We start from the raw sequence: 26,559 nt of genomic DNA, 5'->3' as shown, positions 1-26,559 counted from the left end.
ATCAACCCACTAACTATGACCTCATGGATTTAGCTTTAATAAGTTCAACCAGTATAAAGGCCAGTGCTAGAACCACAGGTACAGCATTCTCCCTTGTAAATAATTATTTTACAAATAAAATGAGTACTTTTCACAAGTTAAATTTAAAACACCATGGCAACTGTCCATTGGCCATGTCGTTTCTTCAGGTTGGTGGCTGGTATGGTGATATTTAAGTTTAAGACCTGAATGACAAAAGTGAGGCAGTTCTATGAAGATAAAGGAGAATTACTGCCTAAGCAAAGGAAAAAACAGGCTTGAAGAGATAAGGTGGAAGGACGTGGAAAGTCTGGGCAACAAAAAGGCTCACTGTGCTAAAATATAGCTGGAGAGAGGCCATGGGGTGCACTCGTAAGTGGCGGGCAAAGGGCACCAGGCCGGGGCCTGCCCTGCACTGCGTGTTTTACTGTAAGTTTAAATGGGAAGATATCGCAAGGATTTTAAGATACTAATAGGATCTGATTTAAACTTTAAAAGGATGTATTTGGGATATGAACTGTAACCCAGTCTGGACACAGTAAAGTATGTATATAGAAAAGTAACAGAATTTAAGGAAAAAAGATTAATTATGGCCACACGTAGGTAGAAAGCCTCAGATGACTATAACGGCTGTGATTTCAGAAAATAAAATACCTATGGTCACCTAAAATATTTTTAATTTCATGATTCTGGTTTTTAGTTTTGACTTACGGCACCACTATATTGTTACCACCTAAAGTGAACACTACACAATAAAAACCCAAAGGTGTTTAAAGACTGAACAATTTTATCACCATCTAATAAAAGCATTACACAATTTAAAAAAGGTGTTTAAAGCAATTAGGTAAAAGAATGAAGATTAACTCAAACCTGCTAACAGTTCACTGGTACATCTATTTATATACATTCAAAAAGAATCTATGTCTAATATAAACATGACCACTTCTATATAAGACTACTTCTAGACAAAAATGTTATTAGGGAGCTTGGTTCTATGTATTCCACACCATTTCATACAAAGGAATAACTATCTGATCCATCAAAAAGTTTATCTGATTCAGTAAGCAATAGATAATTTTAAAATATGTATTATGATTTAAGTGACTTTCATTTGATGTCACGAGATAATACTGGAATTGTGTCAGTCATCCTTCTGTGGTTCAATTTTCTTTGCTTAATTACTATAATAATCATACTCCTAAACATTTTTCTTCTATCCTTCACCCTGTCAGCATTAATAATTAGGTCTTATACAGAAGTGACCAAATTTCTTACATAAATTTTTTGATGACAGTCACAGAGTCATTGTATAAAACTGTCACTCATAGTCTGTTTTATCTATGCCATAAAGACATATCCTGGGAAGCAAATATGCATTACTAAAACGATCCAATATTATAAGGTATAATTATTTTCTGGAATTTAAGAATAATTTTAAGTTTTAAGTATGAATAATAAAAAGTGCACTAAATTCCAAACTATCAAAAAATGGGTTTAAGCTACTAAAAAGTTAAAATCAAACTAATGGGAAAAAATATGAATAAAAAGAAAAGCATTTTAAGAATACACTAATTGATAAAATCCGTATTTATTACTCCAGATGCACTGGACTACCTTTAGAGAACATTAGTAGCCTGAAACCCTTTACCTGTTGGAGGCAGGCAGTCTTTCCAATCAAAATAGCCTGCATAAATTCCAGGTTCCAAGGAGCCAACTATAGGATCTGCTTTCAACTCAATGTAATTTTCAAAGAGTCTTTGGTCTAATTCTTTTAACGAGGCCATGCTAACCTATAAACACATAATAAAGAATAACTATGAGTTTTTTATTTGAGCACGAGGGAAAAAATAAAATAATATAAATACTTCAGCACATTTTAAAAGTACTTATCATTTTTCCTTTATCATTTTACAGAAAAAAAAAATCATGATTTTTATTTTATTTATTTTTCAGTAACAAAGACCACTCTCTCAACACAACTTAGTTAATAGGAATTAATCCCCACGTATAGACTACACATAGAAAGTTCAGCCCGCATGAACTGTGAGTTCCTGATGGCAGGAGAAGCAGAACAGGATGAGGAATGTAGCCTCAGTCCTAAAAGTCTATGCCTGGTCTCACTGGCACTCCAGAGGCCAAGAAGTTGCAGAGTAGGTGGGTAGAGTGCTAAATTTGGGAATAAAGAGTCTGTTGGCTCAAGGGCCTCTGCGGTGGACTAGTGGTGATATGTCTGCCTCTACACCGTAAGTCAAGCATCTACAAAGAGGAATATCTGTCATGCAGTGAAATTAAGCTGTAGAAAAGACAAGCAACAACTTGAACTTAGAAAAATAATGAAAACCTTTCAGGAGATGAATGTACAATATAAAACAAGACTTAGGGAGAGAACACGCGTGATTTTCAAAGATAACTGAGTAGTTTAACTGGAGGACTCAATGGTCACTACAGAGACTGAAATTAAGTGCAGTAAGTACTTCAAGGCACAGAGTAAAAAATATAAAGAGGTGGAAATTATGAGGGTAGAAACTTAGAAGACAGATCCACAAACTCTCATATGAAAGGAAACAGAAATTCAAGTAGAAGAATATGAACTGTCACAGAAGAGACAAGAATTAAACAAGCAACAGAATAAAATTTCTGGATCTAAAGACTGACTTTGCAATTTGAACAGGCTTGCTGGGTTCTAGGCTAGATTTATGAGGCACTGCAAAAACTGTTAAAGTGTCTAATTTCTAAATAATTAAAAAAGAGAGAACGAAAAATTTTAAGCTTCCAGTTCAAAAAAAAAAAAATGAATTACTTACAAAGAAGAATGAGTCTGACATCAGATTTCTCAGATGCAGCACGGGAACTTAAAGTCACCGGAATAATATCCACAGGAATAAAAGGAATTCAACCCAAGAATCCTATATTAAGCCATGATGTCATTCACTTAACAGAGTCCAAGAAACATATTTTTAGTTATACAAGGATTCAAAGAATATATATCACTCGTGTACTTGACAAAGGGCTGTATCCTAAAAGTAAATATATCAGACTGAGAAGGATGAACAATTGAGGATAACAGTGGCAGGCAATGAACTTTGAGTTCTCCTTCATCCCTGCCTTTCTCCAATATTTAGAAACATCAATCTAAACAGATGATAAGAGATACTCTAGACATGTGAAATAAAATGCTAATACTTGAAAGAGAGGAGCCAATCAAAAAGGAAATACTAATAGTAGAAAAAGAGAAAATTAAACTCAAAGAAAAGCACCAATACCAAAAGTGGGTTGTTTAACTGGTTATTACAGTTTTATGTCAGTAAGTATGACTACATTGAGGAAACTGAAAAACTGAAAATACAATTTCTAAAAATGGCACACATATCCTCTATGTATTAAACTGAGTCCATTATTTAAAATGCTTTCACACAAGCATTTAAGGAAGAAATTTCACACACAAACTTTTTCATAGAACAGAGCCTGAGAACATTTCCTACTTTGTTTAATGAGATAAGCAAAACCTGATGCCAAAACCTGACGAGAATATTGCAATAAAAGAAAATTACAACTCATAACAAAAACATAAAATCTTAACAAACCGCTGGCAAATTCAATCTACAAGTAAATAAAAAGAATATGTTATAATGAAGTGGAATTCTTTTAACAGATGACAAAAAAAGGACTTGATAATATCCCCTCCCACCACTTACTTTAAGATTGTACTAGAGATCCTAGTCCATGCATATAGTTAAGAAAAAATACCATGAAATAAGTAAAACTGTCTTTTTAAGACATATTCTAAAGCTATAATATGTATAATAATAACACAATATTAACATAATACTTAATAAAAGATAGCTCATAGACCTGAATGTAACAGATAAAACTACAAAGCCTCTGGGAAAAACATATTCAGGACACTGGAGCAGGTAAAGATTTTGACAGGATATAAAAGGCATTAAACATTTTTAAAAATGATAAATAGGATCTCATCAAAATTAAAAATTTCTACTCAAAAGACAGCACTGTAAAAACAAAACAGCAAGCCAGAGACTGGGAGGAAAAATATATATCTGACAAAGAACTTATATACAGATTTCTAAAAATCACTAATAGAAAGGTAAACAATCCAATTAAAATATAGGCAAATGAATTGACGAGGCACTTCCAAAAAGAAGATATCTGAATATGAGTATCTAAATGTGTAAGAAAAAGGGCTTAACATCATTATATCAGAGAAAGCCAATGAAAGCAACAGAATTGGCTAAAATAAAAAAGAACGATAATATTGTGTTTGTAAGGACAACATGGAGCAACTAGAATACTCATAAACTGATATAAAATGAGAAGTAAAATGAGACACCCACTCTGGAAAACTATTCAGAATTCCTAATCAACCTATTCCATGACCAGCAATTCCAAGATGAGAGAGTACAAATGTCCACAGAAGACTTTCACAGCAATGTTCACAAAAAGTTTATTCATAAAAACCTTAAACTGGGGCACCTGGGTGGCTCAGTGGGTTGAGCGTCTGCCTTCGGCTCAGGTCATGATCTCAGAGTCCTGAGATTGAGCTCTGCATTGGGTCCCTGCTCAGTGCGGAGCCTGCTTCTCCCTCTCCCTCTGCCTGCCACTCTCCCTGCTTGTGCTTTCTTTCTCTGTCAAATAAATAAATAAAATCTTAAAAAAAAAAAACCCAAAACCTTAAACTAGAAATAATCCAATGTCTCTTACCATAAGAATGATTAAACAAATTTGAGTTATCCAAACTCGGCAATAAAAGAAAATAAATTACTTACAGACACAATAAATTTGGATGAATCTTAAAAATTATTAAGCTGGAGCAAAAGCAGCTAGACATAAAAGATGAATGGTTCCATTTTACATGAAGTTAAAGAACAGGCAAAACTAATATATCCTGACAGAAATCAAAACACTGGTGAGAAGGGTCCCTACGGACTGGAATGGGGCATGAGAGAAATACATCTTGATCTAGGTGGTGGATACTGGGACATATATATATGCATTAAAAGTCACCTATTTGTACACTGAAGATCTGTGTTTTAGCGTATATAATTCATACTCTAATTTAAAAAAAAAGTGGTTGAAAATAAATGAATGGGCAGATAGATACTAGGCATATGAAATAGAAAGTGGAGTGGCAGTATTAATGTCTGACAAAGCAGAATTAAGGTCAACAGTACCTCATGAATTTTGTTGTAAGAATTCAAAACGATAATTTATGAAACTTATGTAGTACATTTAAAGTACATCATAAATTCTCTCAGCTATCATTATATTATTATTATTTATTTCAACATGCCCAATTTTCACTAAAGCCCTGTTCACACTAGCTAATGAATACAGATGTTAGCTAAGTTTGCTTGACCCCTGCTATGCAAGGATAAGGTCTGTTCATCATTAAAGCACTATCTAATAGTGATGAATGAAAGTTAAATGAAAAAAAAATCCTTAAAGGAAATCACAGTCTAATAGGGAAGAAAGGCAAGAAAACATTGATAAAACGTTCAAAGAACATAGCTGTTGGGGGAGTGTTTATGGGGTACTTCTAAGGGCACTGGAAAAGGCTTTCTTAAGAAAAGAAAGGTGCTAATTCAGTAATTATGCAATCAGAAATAGATGTACGCACTAAATTCCTACATATGAGAACTAAGGAGCACCTTTTAAAGTACTTCAAGTAGTTGGTAATAACTTACAGAAATACAGAATACTTCAGGAGGTAGCATTTCAGATGCAGGGGCAAATAATACTGGTGATAATCTACCATTTTATCTTCTTAGGCAGAAATATGCATATCAAAAGATATTCTGACAACATACAGCCTCACCTGTATAGCAGCAAGTGTGCAGCCACACAGGTGCTGAAAAACACACACCTAAGTAGATGTCTCATTTCCTCAATTTCTATACAGTTGTCTTCAATTCACTCAAAATAGTTAAAAAAAAAAAAAGAGACTAGATCGGGAGCGTTCACGTATTGCATGGAGCACTGGGTGTTATACGCAAACAATCATGGAACACTACATCAAAAGCTAATGATGTACTGTATGGTGACTAATATATCATCATCATAATAATAAAAAAGAATCATCAAAATTTTAATGTTCCAAATTTAAATTTTCTAATTTACTATTTTAAAAACTTTTTGTTAAAAATGCTTCTTAAAAAGTATGTTTCTGAGAAAGAAAAAATAATTTTAAAAAAGTTAATTTCATTTCAAAGATGACAGAAGGAGTACATTGAACTGAGTGATCTCTATGGAAACAAAATCATCAAACTACAATTAGAACATCTATGCAAGTGAATATGGATGACTAGGTTCAGTCAAATTAATATAATTTTTAAAATTTTTTACAAATGGATGGCCAGACAAGTGGCAAACTGACATTACTTTGTGCTATTGAAACATGTCAAATGTGGACAAAATAAATGCCAAGTAAATAATTAATTTTTAAAAATAAACTCTTAAATCCCTAGTAGAGGTGGCACTATTAAAACAAGACAAAACAAAACAAAAACAGGATAAAACAGGATATACTGTCATCCTGAAACAGAAAAACAGACAATGTCTCTAGCACTTAGTGAGAGCCATCATTCCTCACTTCCCTCACCTTCCACTGTGACTTACTACTAATCTTTATTATTCCCCAAACTTTTCTTCTTCTGTTAATTTTTTATAATCAAGTTAACTATCTCACGCCCCATTACTGAGGGTTCTCATAACTGCTCCAATCTTCTTCTTAATAGGAATAGTCTTTTATTTGACTATTGTAACTGTATGTGATTTGGCCACCTACACAGAATGACCTAAGGGGCATGGGAAATAACTTTACTGCCACTACCTCCTACACTGATGTTTGAAATTATACCACTCCAGAGTAAGTTAATCATTTTCCTTTACTTAGTAACAAAACCAAAGTTTCTGGAAATGAAAAACAACTGGAATAAAATGGCAATAGGCAGCAAATTTCAACAAGATAAGATATAAATGAAGAAAAAGTCAATGAGAAGAGAGAGCTGAATGAATTATTCTGAATCATTACAGAGAATTAAAGATGGGTGGGGGAAACATAAATGAAAAATGTAAGAGACATGGAGAACAGAGTAAGAAGGTCTAACATATATCCCACAGGAGGTCTTGAAGGAGAAAAAAGAGTGAATAGAAAAGAATAAATATTGAAAGAGGTAATAGCTGAGATTTTCCAGAACTGATTAAAGGTATCAATCAGTCAGGGGAAAAATGGCCAACAAAATACACCAAGAGACACATCATAGTCGAACTATGAAATATTAGACAATAATAAATAAGAAAATAATTAATATCTAAAAAGCACCCAAAGAAAGACTTTTACATCTCTCAGTAACTGACAAATTAAAGAGCAAAACACACAAAAGGAATGGATATAGAAGACTGAAAAACAAAATTCACAAACTTGATCTAATAGACATATATGGAATGTGGTATTCAAAACTGAAGGATGTGGTATTTTCAAGCAAGGGAGAATATTTAAGAAACTCATCGTGTATCAGCCTGCAAAGCAAGTCTCAACAAAGTAAAAAACATGACATTCTTTGACCTCAGCATAATTAAGTTAGAAATCTCTAACAAAGAGAAAACTAATTTCCAACATGAAAACTAATTGCTACCCACCCACCCACCCAATTTGGAAATTTAAAATCACACTCCTATATAGCTGTGTGTCAAAGAAAAACTCACAATTAAAATTCGAAAATACAAAACAGAACTAAAATATCTTATATTAATCTGTGGGATATAGCTAAAGAGACAGAGGGACATTCATAGCCTTGAACATTTATAGTAAAAAGGCAGAAAGGTCTGGAATCAATGAGTTACATAAATAAAACAATTAAGCTAAGTGCTCAAATTACTGTGACAGAAAACAAGGACATAAAGAGAGTAAAGCCAAAATTTGGTTCTTGAAAGATTCTGATCAAGAAAAAAGACTAAAAATATTAAGTCTAGAAAGATAACATAACCTCAGATGTGGATGAAACTGAAATAATATTCAACTATTATAAAACAATTTTATGCCAATAAATTTAGAAATTTAGGTAAAATGGAGAAAGTCCAAGAAAAATATAGACGACTACACCTAACAAGACGAAACAGAAAACTTGAATGGTTCTTTAACCATTAAAGAAATGGAACCAATCATTAAAAATCACCTCACAAAGAAAAAACAAGAGAATTCTTATAAATATTCAAAGAATAAATACTCCAATGTTATATAAACTCAGAGGAAGAAAAAAAGGAATAGGATTTTTAACACATTTTATAAATTAGCATAAGCTACATACAGCAACATGGATAAATCTCAAAAATGATATTAGGAGAAAAAGCAAGGCAGAGAAAAATACATATCATATAATCCCATTTATGCTATTTAAAAGTCAGAAACAGGTAATATTCAACAATGTATTATTTAGAAACCACAAAATGCAGAAGTGACAGTCCATAAGGGAAAATGGATGAGGCAGATGTCCAGGGCACAAGGGGTCCTGGGAATATGCTCCATTTCTTCAGCTTGGCAACAGGTGAGCTTGTGTTCATTTTATTATTATTCTATCTTATACCTACATAAGATTTAGTCTTTTGTAGAGATAAAAGCATTTAATATAAAAATATTTGAAAAGAATTTACAGTCTAGAAAAGCAGCACACCAATATTAAACTAATCATGATATAACGTGTTAAGATGTTATTCTAGTGTTATAAACAAGGTATTATAGGAATAAAGAAGAGGATTTGATCCATTTTGCAGTTTGGAAAAAATGAATGAGAAGTCTTTCCACAGGGTGAGACATCTGTATCTGAGATAGAATTTGAAAGATGATTAAGATTTTTGTCAAGTTGGGGGGCGCCTGGGTGGCTCAGCCATTAAGCATCTGCCTTTGGCTTAGGTCACGATTCCAGGGTCCTGGGATTGAGCCCCGCATCGGGCTCCCTGCTGGGCGGGAAGTCTGCTTCTCCCTCTCACACTCTCCTTGCTTGTGTTCCCTCTCTCGCTGTCTCTTTCTGTCAAATAAATAAATAAAATCTTAAAAAAAAAAAAAAGATTTTGTCAAGTTGAGGTTGAGGAAAAGGTATTCCAGACCAATAGAACAATACAAGCTACAGGTAAATGTTCTTAAAATAGAGACTGGTAAGCTGATGTTGAATGAATGTTTGTTGAAGGAATAGAAGACCTGACAAATCGTATGAAATACTCAAGAAAAGATGAGTGGCTAGATAACAGGATATTGGTAAGTAAAGAGGAGATGAATGGCATAAGAGAAAGAAGTAAGGGTCCAGATTTAAACAATATGAACATCATCAGCCTAAGGAGTTTAGGTTTTATTCCTCAGTCAATGAGAACACTGAAATGTGGGAAGGAGGAAGAATATAATCAGATCTGTATTTTTGAAACTCCATGGATAATGAGTTAAAGAGTGAAATTTAGAGCCTAAGCAAAGCATTTGGAGGAAGGCTTCTGCAATAGCACAAGGATCAGATGATGAAAAAGAGCTGATCTTGGACAGGAAGAACAAATTAGGGAGGTAGAGACAGATGGTTCAGGGGTTGAACCACCCATTCCTGAGGAATGAAGTCAAAGACAATTCCCAAGTCCCTAGCTTGCTGACTCTGTGACTACTGACCAAGGCAGGAAACACATAAAGCAAAGCTGATTTGGAAGAGGAAGGAGGAACATGACTTTGGTTTGGGTAAGTTGCTCTGAAATCCCAGTGGCAACTTCTAGTGAAGATGTACGATAGGAAAGAGATCTGCAGCCTAGGAATGAAATACAAGTTAAATACAGATTTGGGACTCGTGGGCACCACTGATAAATGAAGTAGTGGGAAGAGATGAGATCTCCTAAGGAAAACAAACAGTGTGTGAAGAGGAAACAAAGCACAGCGGTCCAGAGAATAGAAACAGTACAGGGATGATAAAAGACAACTATTTAAGTTGTTGAACTGTACCTGCTCAGGTTCAAGGTTTTTGATTTAGGACCCCACACAACAAGCAACTGATGACCAATAGTCTTACTCACTTATTGCCTACACCTCCCCAACTTTCCAAAGAGACTTGGTGCCTTTCTCTCACCTCTGAAACAACCACTTCTCTGTGAAATCTTATATTCTTCCTTGCTTTGGGAAAGCTTTTCTGAATTACCTTCTGTACTGGGGAAGCAATATTTTACTTTATAAATTATAAGGTCCTTGTGTCCTTCCTACTATAGTATCTCTTTATGTCTGTTTCTGTTTTTCCCTTCCCATGTATACAAAGAACTTGAGGCAGTTAAATAGGGTCAGAAATTAATATTTAGTATGCAGGGACACATCTGTCTATAATCAAACTCTAAAACACATTGATTTAAAAATGATGTATTATATAAAAATGGCCTCTAAACAAAATTTAGCTGGAGAAGAGAGGAGAAAAATAAAATATAAAAAGATAATACGGTGAGGACCCAAAACTATAGTCATTCACATCATATATTGAATTCAAATGATTTCAAATGAAACTTAAGAATAATATACAATTAAGCTAAAAATAATCAAATATGTAAAATATGGTATATATGTATGGTTCAAGTGACACAAAAATCTTTAAAATTGATTGTTGTATGTAAAGGATCTTCCCTGGACATGTGAAAAAAAGAAGCTGCCCTCTCCCCATCTACCATGTTAAAATTTCTGAAAGAGATTTAGGTGCATAAAATATCAATCAACAATTTAATGGCCAACTTATTTAATGACTACAGTCCCAAGTCAGTCAAAAATCTACAACCATACAAACTCTAAATTAAATGGTTGCTTTTTAAAGACTGGGACAGGTTAAAGTAACATTTTATATATGAAAACAATTCCTTGGAATTATATAATTTTAGCTACTACAATAAAATTATGTACTGAAGTGTACAGTACATAATATAGCTCTCGTTTTCCCTTCTAAAAGGTCTCAAGAATTGACTTGTGGCAAATTTGGTTTCATACTTAAAATGAAAAACATTCCTTAACCCTCTAAATACCTTTAAAATGAACTCTACTAGAATATCAACAGTCAATGAACATAAGAAAAAGTGTTAACCTACCAAATAGGGAAAGGCATGCAAATTAAAACATCAAGAAAGAGTTTTGTTTTTTTTTTTTTAAAGATTTTATTTATTTATTCGACAGAGATAGAGACAGCCAGCGAGAAACAGAACACAAGCAGGGGGAGTGGGAGAGGAAGAGGCAGGCTCATAGCAGAGGAGCCTGATGTGGGGCTCGATCCCATAACGCCAGGATCACGCCCTGAGCCGAAGGCAGAAGCTTAACCGCTGTGCCACGCAGGCGCCCCCAAGAAAGAGTATTTTTATCTATCAGATGAAAATATTATAATCAGCAATGATGACCAAAATGTGATGAAACCAGCAATATTTACCAAGAGTCTTTGGAGCTCTAATTCTACTTCTAGGAATCAACATTGAGACAGGAATAAAACATGTGATCAAAGATTATCTTCACCCCTCAGTAACAACAACAAAAAAACCTTAAGGTTCCCAGTAGGAAAAAGTAAAAAAAAAAAAAAAAAAAAAAAAAAGGTACATCTACATTAGCAGCTATTACAAGCCATAAAACTCACATCTACATATTTAATAAAGGTGTTCACAACAGACTAGTCAACAGAAAAAGATGCCTCTAATGTAAAACTGAATTCAAAAAAATATGTTTCATATTTTTGTAACATAATACATATAGGTATATGGTATATATACTGATTATTAAAAATACTAAAATATAATAGTGTTTATCTTTGGTGTATTATAGATAATTTTAAAAAGTTTTTTAGACTTTTCAGTATTTCTCCTTTTAAAAAATAATGATTGGATCTTACTTTTATAAACAGGAGAAAAATGCATGACTGGGAAAAAACATTTCCAGGACTTGAGATAAAATGAAACAGAACTGGCACTGCAAATGGAAATGCATGGAAATGACAGGGGACTTACTGCTGGCACTTGCAATGTGGGATCAGTATAGCACAAAGTCCACGTAAGGCTTATAATGGGGCTTATTTTACGGGAGGTATCCTGTAGGGCAAGATGAGTTTGATACTCTGATCTCATGAATTACCATTTAATGTTGTTTTATGAAGTCCAAAACAATATACATTAACCAACCTGCTTCACATCCTATTTCTTTGGTTTATTTTCATGGGAACAATTTCGTTCTTTACTTTCAGATGTATGGTGCTGGGCCAGAAATCCATTCTGGATTCAGAATGAGAACACTTAATTTTGAGTTCTGCCTTGCTCTGCTACTTACAGGTCAAGTCATGAACCTCTCTGAGCATGCTTCCACAGGAAAAAAATGGAGTTAATGGTACTTTCCTTAATTACTTCACAGGGTTATTTGCATTAAAAAATGTATTTATGTATTATGAGGGGCACCTGGGTGGCTCAGTCAGTTAAGCATCCGATTCTTCATTTCAGCACAGGTCATGATCTCAGGGTTCTGGGATTGAGCCCTGCATCAGGCTCCCCACTCAGTGGGGAGTCTGCTTATCTCCCTCTCCCTCTGCTCCTCCCCCAGCTCTCTTTAAAATAAATAAATTACTCTTTAAAAATGTATATATGAAATCATGCTAGCTTTACATGATCATTAGTCATTAAATTTTAATGAGCTCCTAAAACACACAGTTATCTGTGTACTGCTCCTACACTAAAATTAATTCTACTTTTGAAGAGGAGGACCAAGATGAAGGGAATTAACAACTGGCCATTTTCATGCTTCTATTGGTAGAAATACCAATAAGAAAGCAGGAGGAAATATACCTAGAAGAACCCTTAGTAAACCACCAAATCCTACCTGGAAAGAGATCTGAGAGAATGTCTAATGTCTGGTGACACTAAGTTAGAAGCCCCTGATCAGCAATTATTTCCAAGAGCAGAAAGAGAGTGACAGAATGGATAACAAACTATTTCTGTGAACAAGGTGTCCTCATAGTTTTTCTGGGATCTATGCCTCTAGAGATTTCTGCTATTTGAAAAGGGAACTATGAAAAATACTGGTAGTTGGCAGTATTTCTCCATTAATGTAAGATATTTTATTTGGTTGGCATCATGAAATTAATGGATTCACTCATAAAAAATAAAATCAGCACAAATGCTATCATCTAAATCTAGTTCACTGATTCATTTACTATGCAACTAAATGATTTAAAATGTTTAATGTCAATTATTTAAAAATCCTAATTCTGAGTGTGAAAAATAGTCCACCATTTATTCTAAGCTTTACCTCCAGATCCAACATATTACCTTGGTTTCAAAATGATAACAACTCTCTCTCTATATATCTCTCTAAAATAAATAAATAAATCTTTTTTAAAAGTGGGGTGCCTGGGTGGCATGGTCAGTTAGGTGTCCAACTCTTGGCTTCGGCTCAGGTCATGATCTCGGGTCATGGGATCAAGCCCCAGGACAGGCTCCTTGCTCAGTGCAGAGTCTGCTTGAGACTTTCTCTCCCTCTGCCCTTCCCCCCCCATCAAATATATAAATAAATCTTTGAAAACAAATGATATCAACAAGACTAGGAAGGATATCAAAGCCTACTTGTATGTCAACTTCATTCTATTTCTTTATGATGTAAACTGAATCAACAGTTACTACTTATAACTTTGTAAAAACCTAAAGAGAACCAAACTTCCTGCTTCTCTTATATGCAATTACTAATCATTTCACATATTTTTAAATAATTTAAAAAAACTGTTCTTTAATAAATATATTTGTGTCACTATTGTCACTGCACAAAAACAAAGTGCCTACTTTCTACAAATACTAATTCTTTACTGCAAGGAGCACCTTGCAATTCTCAACCCAAAAATTTCTGGAAATAAACTCAACATTTGGCCCTACAGCCTTAAGTCACATTTCTCATCAGGATGATTAATCTTTACGAAAAGGCAGGAAAACAAGACAGAGCCACCCACTTTGACATTTTCATTCTTTGAAAAAAAAAATCCATTTCTAGTTCACAAACCATAACTATCATTTGTAAAAAGTATGCAATCCATCAAGAGTACTTTTTGATTTTAAGATTAACAAGATCATTATCATTCTTATTTTTTGCACTGAGAAAACTGTAAAAGTGGTTCTAGCTTAGTTTTACTTAGAAATCTGATAAACCTTTGCCCAAGAACCAACCAACCTTTAATTAGAAGGTTGCTTCATTTTTTCCTTCTCTGCTTACTTGAAAAAATATAAACAAAGTATAACATCTAAAGAAAAACCTACTCCATTGATTTTTACAGCACTCATTTTTTTTTTAAAGATTTTATTATTTATTTGACAGACAGAGAGACAGCCAGGGAGAGGGAACACAGGCAGGGGGAGTGGGAGAGGGAGAAGCAGGCTCCCAGTGGAGGAGCCTGATGTGGGGCTCGATCCCATGACTCCGGGATCACGCTCTGAGCTGAAGGCAGACGCTTAACGACTGAGCCACCCAGGCACCCCTACAGCACTCATTTTTGTCCAACTTTGCTACATCCATGGATTAGAGAGTGGAGAGCATGTATTTTTCAGGTCAGTTACTAAGCCTCCCATAGCTGTTGTAAGTCACTCTCATGTGTGTGTCTTTGTCTGTGTGTCTCTGCGCTTGAGCACCTGTGCCCATGCTTAAGTAGTAAAAAGCAAAAGCATCGTTGTGGTCATTTGGAAAGGGGGAGAGGAAGAAGAGGTGCGAGTAAGCAGGAAGAGGTGACTTATCTGCAGGCGCAGGGAGTTTGCTGTTGGCTCTAAAGTAAAAGTTTTAACCTAAAAGGAGCCAAATTTGAGATGATTCTTAAAGATTTGGGTTTGATGCCTTTCCTTCCTATTTCCTTCCCTTACTCTGAGCAGCTTTGGTGGGGAGTAAATCAGCTTTTGCCTTGAGAAAGCTTTGATCTAGAGAAAAGAAGAGAATATTAAATCAATGATTCAAGGTGAGAAGAGCAGGAATCATTCAAAGCCAGAGTGGGGTGAAGATGGAGAAGGTAGAGGGGTGTGCGGAGGGTAAGGACAGAAAAGTATAGGAAAAGTAAAAGAGAGAGGGTACTAAGACAATAGTTTGGAAACTAAATGGATAAAACCACCAACTTGTTCATTTAACATAATTCATTTACCTGTGTTATTTTCTCTATTCCCTGGAAGTTGTGCTTTTCAAAATGTTCTGCTATATTTAGGAAGGTGTGACGTTCTAGGTAGCAGCAGTTACTTAGGACTATCAGAAGTCTCTGTTCCTAAAAGCAAAACAAATGTTTAGAAAATCACATTTATAGTAACAAACTGGGTAACACTTATCATTTATTAAATTTAATTATAATCTCCTCATGTTTAATATCAGTATTCAATGTTTTGTTTTTCTTGGTTTCCTTTTTCCCCAATAATAATATAGAGAGAAACAATGTAATTCTATAATTATATTCTATAACTGCTTGTTATTACATAATGCACTAAAGAATCAAATAATGCAGCCTTTGAAATTTAATAGCTGTATGGAAAAACAGCTAACGACTAAGGTAGGATCAGCTGTTGTTCTTGTGAAAGTGGTTTACTTTACTGGTTATTCTACCTAATATTTTTGCAGCAAAAAAAGCTATAAAAACGGATATTTTAAAATAATTACAAAAATTGCAAAAATTCATAGAAAATAATTTATAAATTTTTCATAACTTGAAAGAGAATTATAATGCCAGACATACGATGGGCTCCTCCCAAAAACTGGGCCATCACAGATGCATTTTATGTAGAATAGTTTCCCTCTTAAGAGGAGTGATGGGACAGAGGCTAGGGAACTCTCCCATAGTATCAGTTATGAAGAAGACTAGAATATGAATTCTATGTTCTCCAGGGTTCTAGCCACTTTAAGGTAATTGCTTATTAAAATTACCAGACCCCAAGGCTGATGAATAAACATCATTTTACAGTTCAGAAGAACTACTCTTGTAAACAAAATTCCAGGAATGGCAGTTATCATCACTGCTGTGGCTCACCAAGAACACTTTCCCATGCCCTCTCAGTGTGAGAGCATTCTCTAGAACAACAGTGACTAATTAAGAGCTTTGATTTAAGATCTCTTGACTAAACATTAAGGCAAAACTACTTTCCAGAAAAAATTTTAAGCCATATTTTGCTTACTGTTTTGTATATAACTTATACTAAAAGGAATATAATAAATGAGGAAAATAAATAGATCCCTATCTTGAGGGATCTCAAGTTGCCCAGTACAGCTTATATCTCCCAATAATTTCATTTAGATCCATTAAAAATTTTAAAACTTCCTAAATTTTTTTATTTAAAATATTATTATCTTTATTGCTGGCACAGTGTGGCCTATTCAATGCCCTTTTTGGTCATCAACAAATATAATTAAAGGGCAAGGAGTTATTAAAGTACCTTCAAACAAATGAAAGGTTGTGAATGGCCTTGAATTAATCTATGGATGGGAAATAAATTATAAAACAAGGAAAACAGGGTTCTGTTATACACATCATTCCTTCACATTTTGTGAATAAATGGCAAGTGAGAACCAGAAAGAAAGCAGCACTGCATAGGCACACAGGCCAGTCTGGGGAAGGAGTATATTCCCTTTTGCCCCATACCTGGTATTACCATTATGTGGTCCTCATAAAGAACGTGAAATAAAGTAAACCACTCTAAACATGCTGCACTGTGCAAAAATCTCAACTGGTTTTTCAGTTATAAGATCAATCCTCAATTATCTTTTCCTCCAAATATTAACCTTATAGTCTAACAGACCCCCTGAGCCTGCTGTATCTTCTTTGCCCTGTTAATAAACTCTCTTTGATTTTTCTTCCTGTAATCTGCATTGTTCTTCCCCCAAAATGGAAAAATAATTTGAGTGATTTGAAGTCTTACTCTTGGTAATTGTATTTCTTTCCAAATCTAACCAATCAGAAGAAGTGAAAGTGGGAAGAATAATTGAACACTACAATAATCAAATTCTTAAACTTTAATGATTAATTAAAAGCTTATTAGCAACTTAGATGAATATGTATGTTGGAAAATAACAACTCAACTTATCAAAGGTAGTATTTGCTAATTATGTGTTATTTCAATTATTTCTCACAGGATCTCTGAGATGTAGACATTACCATCCCAATTTTGTCCAGGAGAAAACTGGACACCCCAATGACATGCCCAAGATTATTCAGTTAGTAAGAAGAAGACCAGGAAGCAAAGTTAGTTATCTTCTGGCGCCAAACCTGGACGTCTATCTTACCATAACTGCCTCTCTGCTGAATAATGGAATAAGACCCCAAGAAGACCTCAATAATCTGGGTCAAATCTAATGAGATATCCTTCAAATGCAGAGAAACACAGAAATTGAATTTGGTACCAAATGAACAATTTTAGGGAGTAAAATGGAAGAGATAAGGTCCTGTGACTGGAAGAAGCAAGTATAAAACACCTGGGGTGTGGCTGACAGTAAGCTCAATGTGAGTCAACAGAAATGTAATCTAAGGTACAGTTCTGGCTGCTTCCCAGTTGCCAGGGCCACATCAGAGTCCTGTACTCCCACCCTTGAAAAAGGACAGAAGTAGACTAAGAGAAGAACCACTGCCATATCGGGTAGGAAGTGCCTAAAAGATTTAGGCACACAACAAATGTTTTCAAACACTGAAAAGACTGTCATGTAGAAATTAGGCTTGCTCTAAAGGACAGAGAAAAAAAGCACAGTTAGCCCAATAGCTCATAAGGCCCTTCTCAATTTAGAAGGCTCTTTCCTCCAGCCTGTGTCTTTCTCTAGTCTACTATGTTCACAGTGCAAGGAATGGGCTAAACTCACATCAACTTCCTCAGCTCCTATCTGATGTTGAGCCAGTGCACACAGATAGCCCACTAGCAATCCACTGATATGCTTTTTTTTCAAAGATTTTATTTATTTATTTGACAGAGAGAGAGACAGCCAGCAAGAGAGGGAACACAAGCAGGGGGAGTGGGAGAGGAAGAAGCAGGCTCCCAGCGAAGGAGCCTGATGCGGGGCTCGATCCCAGAACGCCAGGATCATGCCCTGAGCCGAAGGCAGATGCTTAACGACTGAGCCACCCAGGTGCCCCTGATATGCTTCTCCTACAGTAACAAATGACCACCTACCCGCCCAGCCCAAAATGCTCCAGTTTTCATCTGACCCCACCTGATCTTTTTCTTTATTATTATATTATTATTACGTTGGTCACCCACCTGATCTTCTACCAGTCTGCAATACTGATACACACTCCTTTGTTTAAATGATCTTTTCCATCTCTCTCAGGAACATTGTTCCGTCTGGATTTTCTTCTCTCTCTCTCTCTCATTCTTTTTTGGGAACTTTGAGGCTCTCTGTTTCTGGCCATCCCTTAAATACTGGTACCCCCTATGTTATTTTTATATATTTGGCCCTCCTCTCATTCTACTAGTATTTTTCCTAGTATACTCATCCACTCCCGGGCCTTATATTGCTTATACAGTTTACCCCTGAACAACACAGGTTTGAAATGCACTGGTCCACTTATATGCAAATTTTTTGATACATACAGTACAGTATTGTAAATGTATTTTCTCTTCCTTGTGACTTTGGTTAACACTGTTTCTCTAACTTACTTTATTGTAATACAGCATATAATAATAACATACAAAACGTGTTAATTGCCTGTTATTGGTAAGGCTTTTGCTCAACAGTAGACTATTGGTAGTTAAGTTTTAGGTGAATCAAAAGTTACACATGGATTTTCGGCTGAACAGAGCATCGATGCCCCTAACCCCCTCATCGCTCAAGGGCCAACTTTATATTACTGGTTCAGAAATCTGTTTCTAGATTTCTCTCCTGGGGTCCAGACAAGTATGTCTAACCACCCATTAAATATCTCTGCTTGAATGTCATTTATTTAATACATCTGGTCCCAAACTGAATTTTTAATCTTTCCTAATATAACAAATTCCTTATTTAGAAATTCACACTTATAATAACTGTGGGAATGATACAGGGCAGGAAATTTTGGTCATACGTTTTCTTTCTTGAGAAATACACATACATATATACACACATACATGTATACACACACATGATACATGTGTGATACAGCCCTAAGCAAATGACAAACCAGAGAGGGTTATTTTTTTTAAGACAGATGGGTTTGGATTTCAAGAGCTGAATTTATAAATGAATATATATAAATACATATTTTATATGTATGAATAAAGTATGTGTGTGAATCATCCCTAAAGACATGTACATGCTAAAAGAAAGATGTAAGTGGACATATATAAAAGGTGGCATGGCTTTGTTTTTGCCACAGAACTTTATGTTCAAATGAAATGCTAGCAGGGAACTTACAGAAATAAAACAGAGAAAAGCAGAGCTTCTCTAGTTGGAGAGGAAAACTATGGGGAGATGGGCCCGTCTTCTGCTTCCTCTCCAACCTTCAAACACCAGGGAACTGCTCAGGCACCTATTTCACACTCACGAACTTGCACGATGCAGGGAGTAGACAGAACTACTTAAGTTATAACTTCGACTAAAAAGTTTTTAAGTTGTGGAATACACAGAAAATTATATTTTTACTAAAATTTTCACAAAACAAAACATAGCTCCAAATTATAGAATAGTATACTACAGCAGGAATACAATAGCAGTCAAAGTAATTTAGAATGATTTATAAGTCTGGTATGCTTAGCTTTCTATTTATCATCTTACTCACAGAAGTCAAACTGAAGTCTTCATGGATACTTCCAAACAAATCTGGAGAAGATACATCAATGGAAAGACTAAACACAGAAGCAAGTAAGAGAACAGTGACAATTAAAGCACTAAAATTAACAATGTTACTCTAACGTTGTATATCTATCACAACTCAATAAAAAAATGCAGTGAACTTTATATAAACTTGACTTTAAAATCTCTGGTCAAAAATTACATAACTCTGTCTTTGTATTTAACAATTAACAGCTCAAAGTACACACTATAGGCTATCTATTAATATAGGCCATATGACATTTGGGTCTTCTTGATATTCAATTAAATTTTATAAAAATCACCAAAGGGGTGATTTTTAAATCACCTATTAATTTAATTTTTAGGTACAGACTCAAATTAATTGAAATGTTTTTGACTATCAGAATCTCCAGAGGGCTTTTTCAAGTTCCTTTTCATAATAAACCACTTACAGGTGAGCTGAGTTAGGAAATTAGCTAATAACCAACAAGTGACCAAAGACACAAAATTGCAGGGGAGGAAATGCTAGAATCTACTGATCAATTGATATAACAGAATGCTAATATACACTTTAGCAGGAATTCTTTTCCTTAAACCTAACCAATGGAACAGAAATAAAGTTCAGAAATATAGACTCCACCAAAAAACTACTAGAATAAATGAATTCAGTAAAGTTGTAGGATAGAAAATCAATGTACAGAAATCCGTTGCATTTCTATACGCCAATAATGAAGCAGCAGAAAGAGAAATTAAGAAAAAAATCCCATGTACAATTGCACCAAAAATAATAAAACACCTAGGAATAAACCTAACCAAACAGGTGAAAGATCTGTACATTGAAAACTATAAAACACAGATGAAAGAAATTGAAGATGAACAAAAAAATGGAAAGACATTCCATGCTTATGGATTGGAAGAACAAATATTGTTAAAATGTCTATATTAACCAATGCAATCTACACTTTTAATGCAATCCCTATCAAAATACCAATGGCATTGTTCACAGAACTAGAACAAGCAATCCTAAAATTTGTATGGAAGCACGAAAGACCCCAAATAGCCAAAGCAATCTTGAAAAGCAAAGCAAAGCTGGAGGTATCACAATTCTAGACTTCAAGTTATATTACAAAGCTGTAGTGATCAAGACTATATGGTACTGGCACAAAAATGGACACATGGATCAATGAAACAGAACAGAAAACCAAGAATAAACTGATATCATATGGTCACTTAATCTTTTTTTTTTAAGATTTTATTTATTTATTTGACAGAGAGAGAGAGAGAGTGGGAACACAAGCAGGGGGAGTGGGAGAGGGAAAAGGAGGTTTCCCGCTGAGCAGGGCTTGATCCTAGGACCCTGGGATCCCGATGCCGGGCTTGATCCCAGGACCCTGGGATCGTGACCTGAGCTGAAGGCAGATACTTAACAGTCGACTGAGCCACCAAGGCGCCCCTGGTCACTTAAATCTTTGACAAAGCAGGGAAGAATATGCAATTTGAAAAGGACAGTCAACAAAGGAGTTGGGAAAACTGGACAGCAACATTCAAAAGAAAGAAACTGGACCACTTTACTACACCATGTACAAAAATAAATTCAAAATGGATTAAAGACGTAAATGTGAGACCTGAAACCGTAAGAATCCTAGAACAGTAACCTCTTTGACACTGGCCAGAGCAACTTTTTCTAGATAACTTCCCTGATGCAAGGGAAAAGCAAAAATCAACCACTGGGACTACATCAAAATAAAAAGCTTCTGCACAGCAAAGAAAACAATCAACAAAACTAAAATGCAACCTACAAAATGAGAGAAGATATTTACAAATGACACCCCCAATAAAGAGTTAGTATCCAAAACATATAAAGAACTTACAAAATTCAACACCCAAAGAACAAATAATCCAATTTAAAAATGAGCAGAACACATGAACAGGCATTTCTCCAAAAGACATCCAGACTGCCAACAGATACATGAAAAGCTGTTCACCATCACTCATCATCAGGGAAATGCAAATCAAAGATACAATGAGATAGCACCTCACACCTGTTAGAATGGCTAAAATCAACAATATAAGAAACATTAGGTGTTGGCAAGGATGTAGAGAAAAATGAATGCTCATGCACTGTTAGTGGGAATACAAATTGGTACAGCCAGTCTGGAAAAGGGTATGGAGGTTCCACAGAAAGTTAAAAATAGAACTACCCTATGATGCAGCAATTGCACTATTAAGCTCTTTCCCCAAAGGATACAAAAATACTGATTTAAAGGGACACATGCATCGTGATGTTTATAGCACATTTTCAACAATACTCAAATTATGGAAGGAGCCCAAGCGTCCATCGACTGATGAATGGATAAAGAAGATGTGGGGTGTGTGTGTGTGTGTGTGTGTATAATGTATATATATGTATACATAATGGATTATTACTTAGCCAAAAAAAGAATGAAATCTTGCCATTTGCAACAACATGGATAAAGCTAAAGAGTGTTATGCTAAGTGAAATAAGTCAGTCAGAGAGAGACAAATACCCTATGATTTCACTCATATGTGGAATTTAAGAAACAAAATGAATAGACAATGGGAGGAAGAGGGAGAGAAACAAACCAAGAAACAGACTCTTAATTTTAAAGAAATGGTGGTTATCAGAGGGGGGAGGGTGGGGAATGGGTAAAATAGGTAATGGGGATTAAGGAGGGCACTTGTTGTGATAAGCATGAGTGATGTACAGAACTGTCAAATCACTATACTGTACACCTAAAACTAAGGTAACACAGTATGTGGAGCTTAAAATAAAAAAAGAAAAGTTCAGAAATATCTAGCACTATGTATTAGAATTCAATGGTGTCTGAAAAAGAAATTGTAACAAAACAAAACAGAAGGAAAGACATTTAATCAACAATATCAGCAAACTGATTAGCAATACAAATTCCTGGTGGATTGTGTTAAACATATAAAATCAAATGACAGAAAAGCTACAGTTCAATATTAAGTCTCAAAGAGGTAGTAGTATTATATACTGAGAGGCAAAAACCAATACCAAGAAAATCACATACATGGAAAACTTCTCAAATTACCAATTATAGACTTAAGAGGCATTTATTTCAGTATTTTCTGTGTTAGAGCATAAACCTTAGCACAGAAGTTACACACGCCACATATCACTCAATATCATTCAGATAAATTACATTACTAAAAGATCCTACAGAACAATATTATAAAAGAATTATTACCAGAATTTGTAAATATAAGAATCTACATGTATCCTCTGGAGCTCAAATTAAGCTCGACCCACTAGAAAAATCAGTCTTTAACAAGAGTATTGCTAATTCTCTAACATCAGAATTCTAAAGGTTATCAACTAGGAATTATATATTTTAACTTTCATTCTTATTATTTATAGAACTTGTTGCTTTCAATAATTAGTAAGTTAATCAGATGTTCAGCTTACTCAACATGTCTCTAGGAATGCTAAGATGAGTTTAGAAGATAAAGAAATTATATAAAAATATAGATCAAATATATAAAAATATAAGTTTAATATACACAATCTCGCTCTTATTGTCTTAGGATATAAGACTACATATAAAATACTAGCCTGTATTTTTAACCCTCATAAGCGCATCAATGAGACCAGTTTGCTTACTTACTGTGTAGTGTCTACATCTGCATCAGGCTTAGTGCTCAACTGTTCCAGACAGTATATAAAAATCTAAGTCAAAAATAAGAAATTTCAATAACATGAATTCTTAGATACTAATCCATTTGGACATGAAAACTAATTTTCTGTAAATAAATTCTCCCCCCCCTTTTTTTAAAAAGAGAGTGTGTGCATGTACACTCACACGTGGAGGGGGCAGGGGCAGAGGGAGGGAAAGAATCTGAAGCAGGCTCCATGCCCAGCACCGGAGCCTGACACAGGGCTCAATCTCACGACCCTGAGGTCAAGACCTGAGCTGAAATCAAAAGTTGGACTCTAAACCAACTGAGCCACCCAGGTGCCCCAATAATCCTTTGTAAATAAAAAACCCCAAACATATACTTACATATACAAATATATATTTATATATACTATAAGTGATATGTATGTATGTACAGATAATCTCCCAGAACTGATAGAATATATATCCCGTATATATATTCTGTAAGTATGCATTGGAATTTACATGCCAATGTATATAACATAAGTGATGAAAGATTAAAAGCACCTATGTTTTGATCCAACTATAAATTCCTGAATATATTTTAGGAAAAAGACCTTTTCCTTCGTTTCATCCACTCAATCACATGCTCAGCTTTGTTACGTTCTCGCAAACACTGGTCCCAATCAAAGAACTTCACGCTCTAGATACAATGTAAACAACTATCATGCCATTTAATTTGTTCTGTAACAGAAATATATGTGAAGTAGGAGGAAAACACAAAAAAAGGAAGTATAATATAAAGGGGTATTGCTAGAACAAGCTGGAATTAATCTTACCTTGAACTCTGTTACCTTACTTGCCATAAACTATTATGGACTCAGACAAGATGAAAAAAGAATGTTATATATATATTATTAATAGGGAGTACTATAATGTGCTTTATTTCAGGTTTCAGGGCATCAGTGCTTTTACATATTACCTGCATGATACTGATGCTTAGTTGACAGACCTCCTCCTGTGTTTTAGGTTGCTGAAAGACCTATAAAGAAGAATTTGGTAAGTTTTTTTGACTTCGCTAAGAAAACAAAACTTTGTATTTATGAAGCTCGATAAAAAAAAATTCACACATGGGAAACTGCTTCCAGTGTGGGTAACCTTACTCTGAAAGGGACAGGAATAAAGAGCTGCCCTCCAGGCAGTGTTTTTGGCCTGAGGATACACTGGCATGGAGCTGCCTGACAACATTCAGGTCAGTCATTCTCTCTGTATACAAGTGTCGCTGATTCCAATTACTCTACCTACGACACTTATATTCACATTTTAACTGCCAAGAGCCTATCATGGAACCAAGAAATTGACAGCCTACGCAGTTAAATGAAATAAAACAAGCAAGCGGCTTCGGGAAAAGCTCTCTTGTGCTGAAATGACTCATTTACAACTGTGATTCCCAAGGGTTCCTGCGGAAGTCTGAAAGAGAAGTTGAATTTACAGAACAGAAAACTTACGCTGGCTTCTCCAGGCTTGCACTCTAGAACTCCTTTAAGTGACTGCAGAGAATGTACAATGCACTGTTCAAACTGACATGGCTGAAGGAATAAAAAAAATGCATTATCTTAAAATTCAAAAATAAGCACTGGTTATTAAGACATTTAACAGAAGCAAATTATGGCCCAAAACTCTCAATTTTACAGATTTATTGAAAGGAAAACAGATGCCGACAAATTGACAGATTATCTTCTAGTCATCAAGATTTAGATTTGGCATGTTTCCACTTGATATTTAAAAATGGGTAAATCTTGAGATTCTAAAATACATCTATTCTTCTGAGTGGCAAATGACCTGATAAAGAACAGATATAACAAGTTTAGATTTTATTATTATTATTTTGAGAGAGAAAGCATGCTCAAGTGGAGGGACGAGGGGCAGAAGGAGAGAGAATCTTAAGCAGACTTCACACTCAGAGGGGAGCCCGATGTGGGGCTCCATTCCACTACCCTGAGATCATGACCTGAGCCGGAATCAGGAGTCAGATGCTTATCTGACTGAGCCACCCAGGCGCCCCAAGAAAATCTTATTTTTAAGCAGTTTAAAGATAGGCCCAATAGGAAAATTTTTTGAAAAATAGGTGCCCCCAAGTTCATACTTTAAACACTTAAAAAAAAAACTTCATACTTAAACACCGGCTCAGTCTCCTAGATCTTCTATATGTCTGGTACTGTTCAAAATTTAATGTTACTAATACTTATTTGTAGGAGGTCCATGATCTTTAATTCAAAAGTCATTACAGTTATTTTTGATATACATTAAGTCAGAAAATAAAACTTGAAGATATGTCCAACAAATGGCATTCAAGATAAGTCTGAATGAATCATAACATCTTAGCTCCTATTGTATTTAAGGTTTCACTTTGTGCCAGGCATACTCTAGGTGATGGGGATACAGGAGTAAGATAGACAGAGTTCTCTTTAAGTGTATACACTAGGGTAGAAGACACAACCATAAAAGTCACAGTCAACAAAACTGTCACTTTTTGCAAAACAAAACCAAAAAACCAAACCCCCCCCCAAAACCTAGAAATAAAATAAGTCAATTGCAAACTAGGAAAAAAAAAGAAAAAAAGAAGAAAAAACTAGAATAAGCGCCATGAAAACAACAAATGGGAACTCAGAGAAAAATGATGGTGATGGAGGGAATCTGCTCCAACTAGGACAAAGAAAACCCCCCTTAGACTGTGAAAACACTTAAGCTGACACTTGAAGGGCAAGAGGAGTCAGTCCCTTAAAAGATACGGGAAGGGGGTGGTGAGCTCAGGGAAGCAGGACAACATGTGCCTAGGCCAGGGTGGGCAGAGCCCGAAGGGGCTGTGGAACTACAAGAACAGCAGTGCATCACGACCACTACGCGGGAGCCTGGCAATACAAGACGAGGCTAAGGGTCTGGGCCTTACTCTGGGGCACAAGGCTACGTCAGGCTCATAGTTCAACTAAAAAAGCTCTGCGCAAAAATCTGGAGTCAGAACCTCTCCTTATTACATGCTTCAACTTTTAAAAGAGATTGGGGTAAAAAAAATTAACAGAAGGGATACCTGTATACAAAGAAGATTATTTTTTTTACAAAAAGGAACCCAGACTTAATGAAAGCTAAAATATTGCCTCAACC

At 35.2% G+C, this 26,559-nt stretch overlaps 1 protein-coding gene across 6 annotated transcripts in view; it reads right to left on the bottom strand.

Annotated features, from left to right (window-relative positions):
* The window catches only part of EXOC2 (exocyst complex component 2), a 608,573-nt gene that overhangs the window by 430,414 nt on the left and 151,600 nt on the right, over nucleotides 1-26,559 (bottom strand). For 4 of the 6 annotated variants that reach the window (XM_034660422.1, XM_034660426.1, XM_034660423.1 and 1 more), the window contains exons 18-23: nucleotides 24,906-24,986; nucleotides 24,380-24,439; nucleotides 23,407-23,468; nucleotides 19,746-19,812; nucleotides 15,168-15,284; nucleotides 1,667-1,808 (exon numbers count right to left, since the gene is read on the bottom strand). In XM_034660422.1, the coding sequence (XP_034516313.1) occupies nucleotides 1,667-1,808; nucleotides 15,168-15,284; nucleotides 19,746-19,812; nucleotides 23,407-23,468; nucleotides 24,380-24,439; nucleotides 24,906-24,986 (529 nt within the window). The remainder of the gene's footprint in view (nucleotides 1-1,666; nucleotides 1,809-15,167; nucleotides 15,285-19,745; nucleotides 19,813-23,406; nucleotides 23,469-24,379; nucleotides 24,440-24,905; nucleotides 24,987-26,559) is intronic. The other 2 variants (XM_034660427.1, XM_034660428.1) reach the window with 2 other exon arrangements.

The sequence above is a fragment of the Ailuropoda melanoleuca genome, chromosome 5 (assembly GCF_002007445.2).
Source record: "Ailuropoda melanoleuca isolate Jingjing chromosome 5, ASM200744v2, whole genome shotgun sequence".
Lineage (NCBI taxonomy): Eukaryota > Metazoa > Chordata > Mammalia > Carnivora > Ursidae > Ailuropoda > Ailuropoda melanoleuca.
The sequence above is the reverse complement of the archived record's forward strand: the minus strand, read 5'-3'. Positions and strand labels throughout refer to the sequence as shown.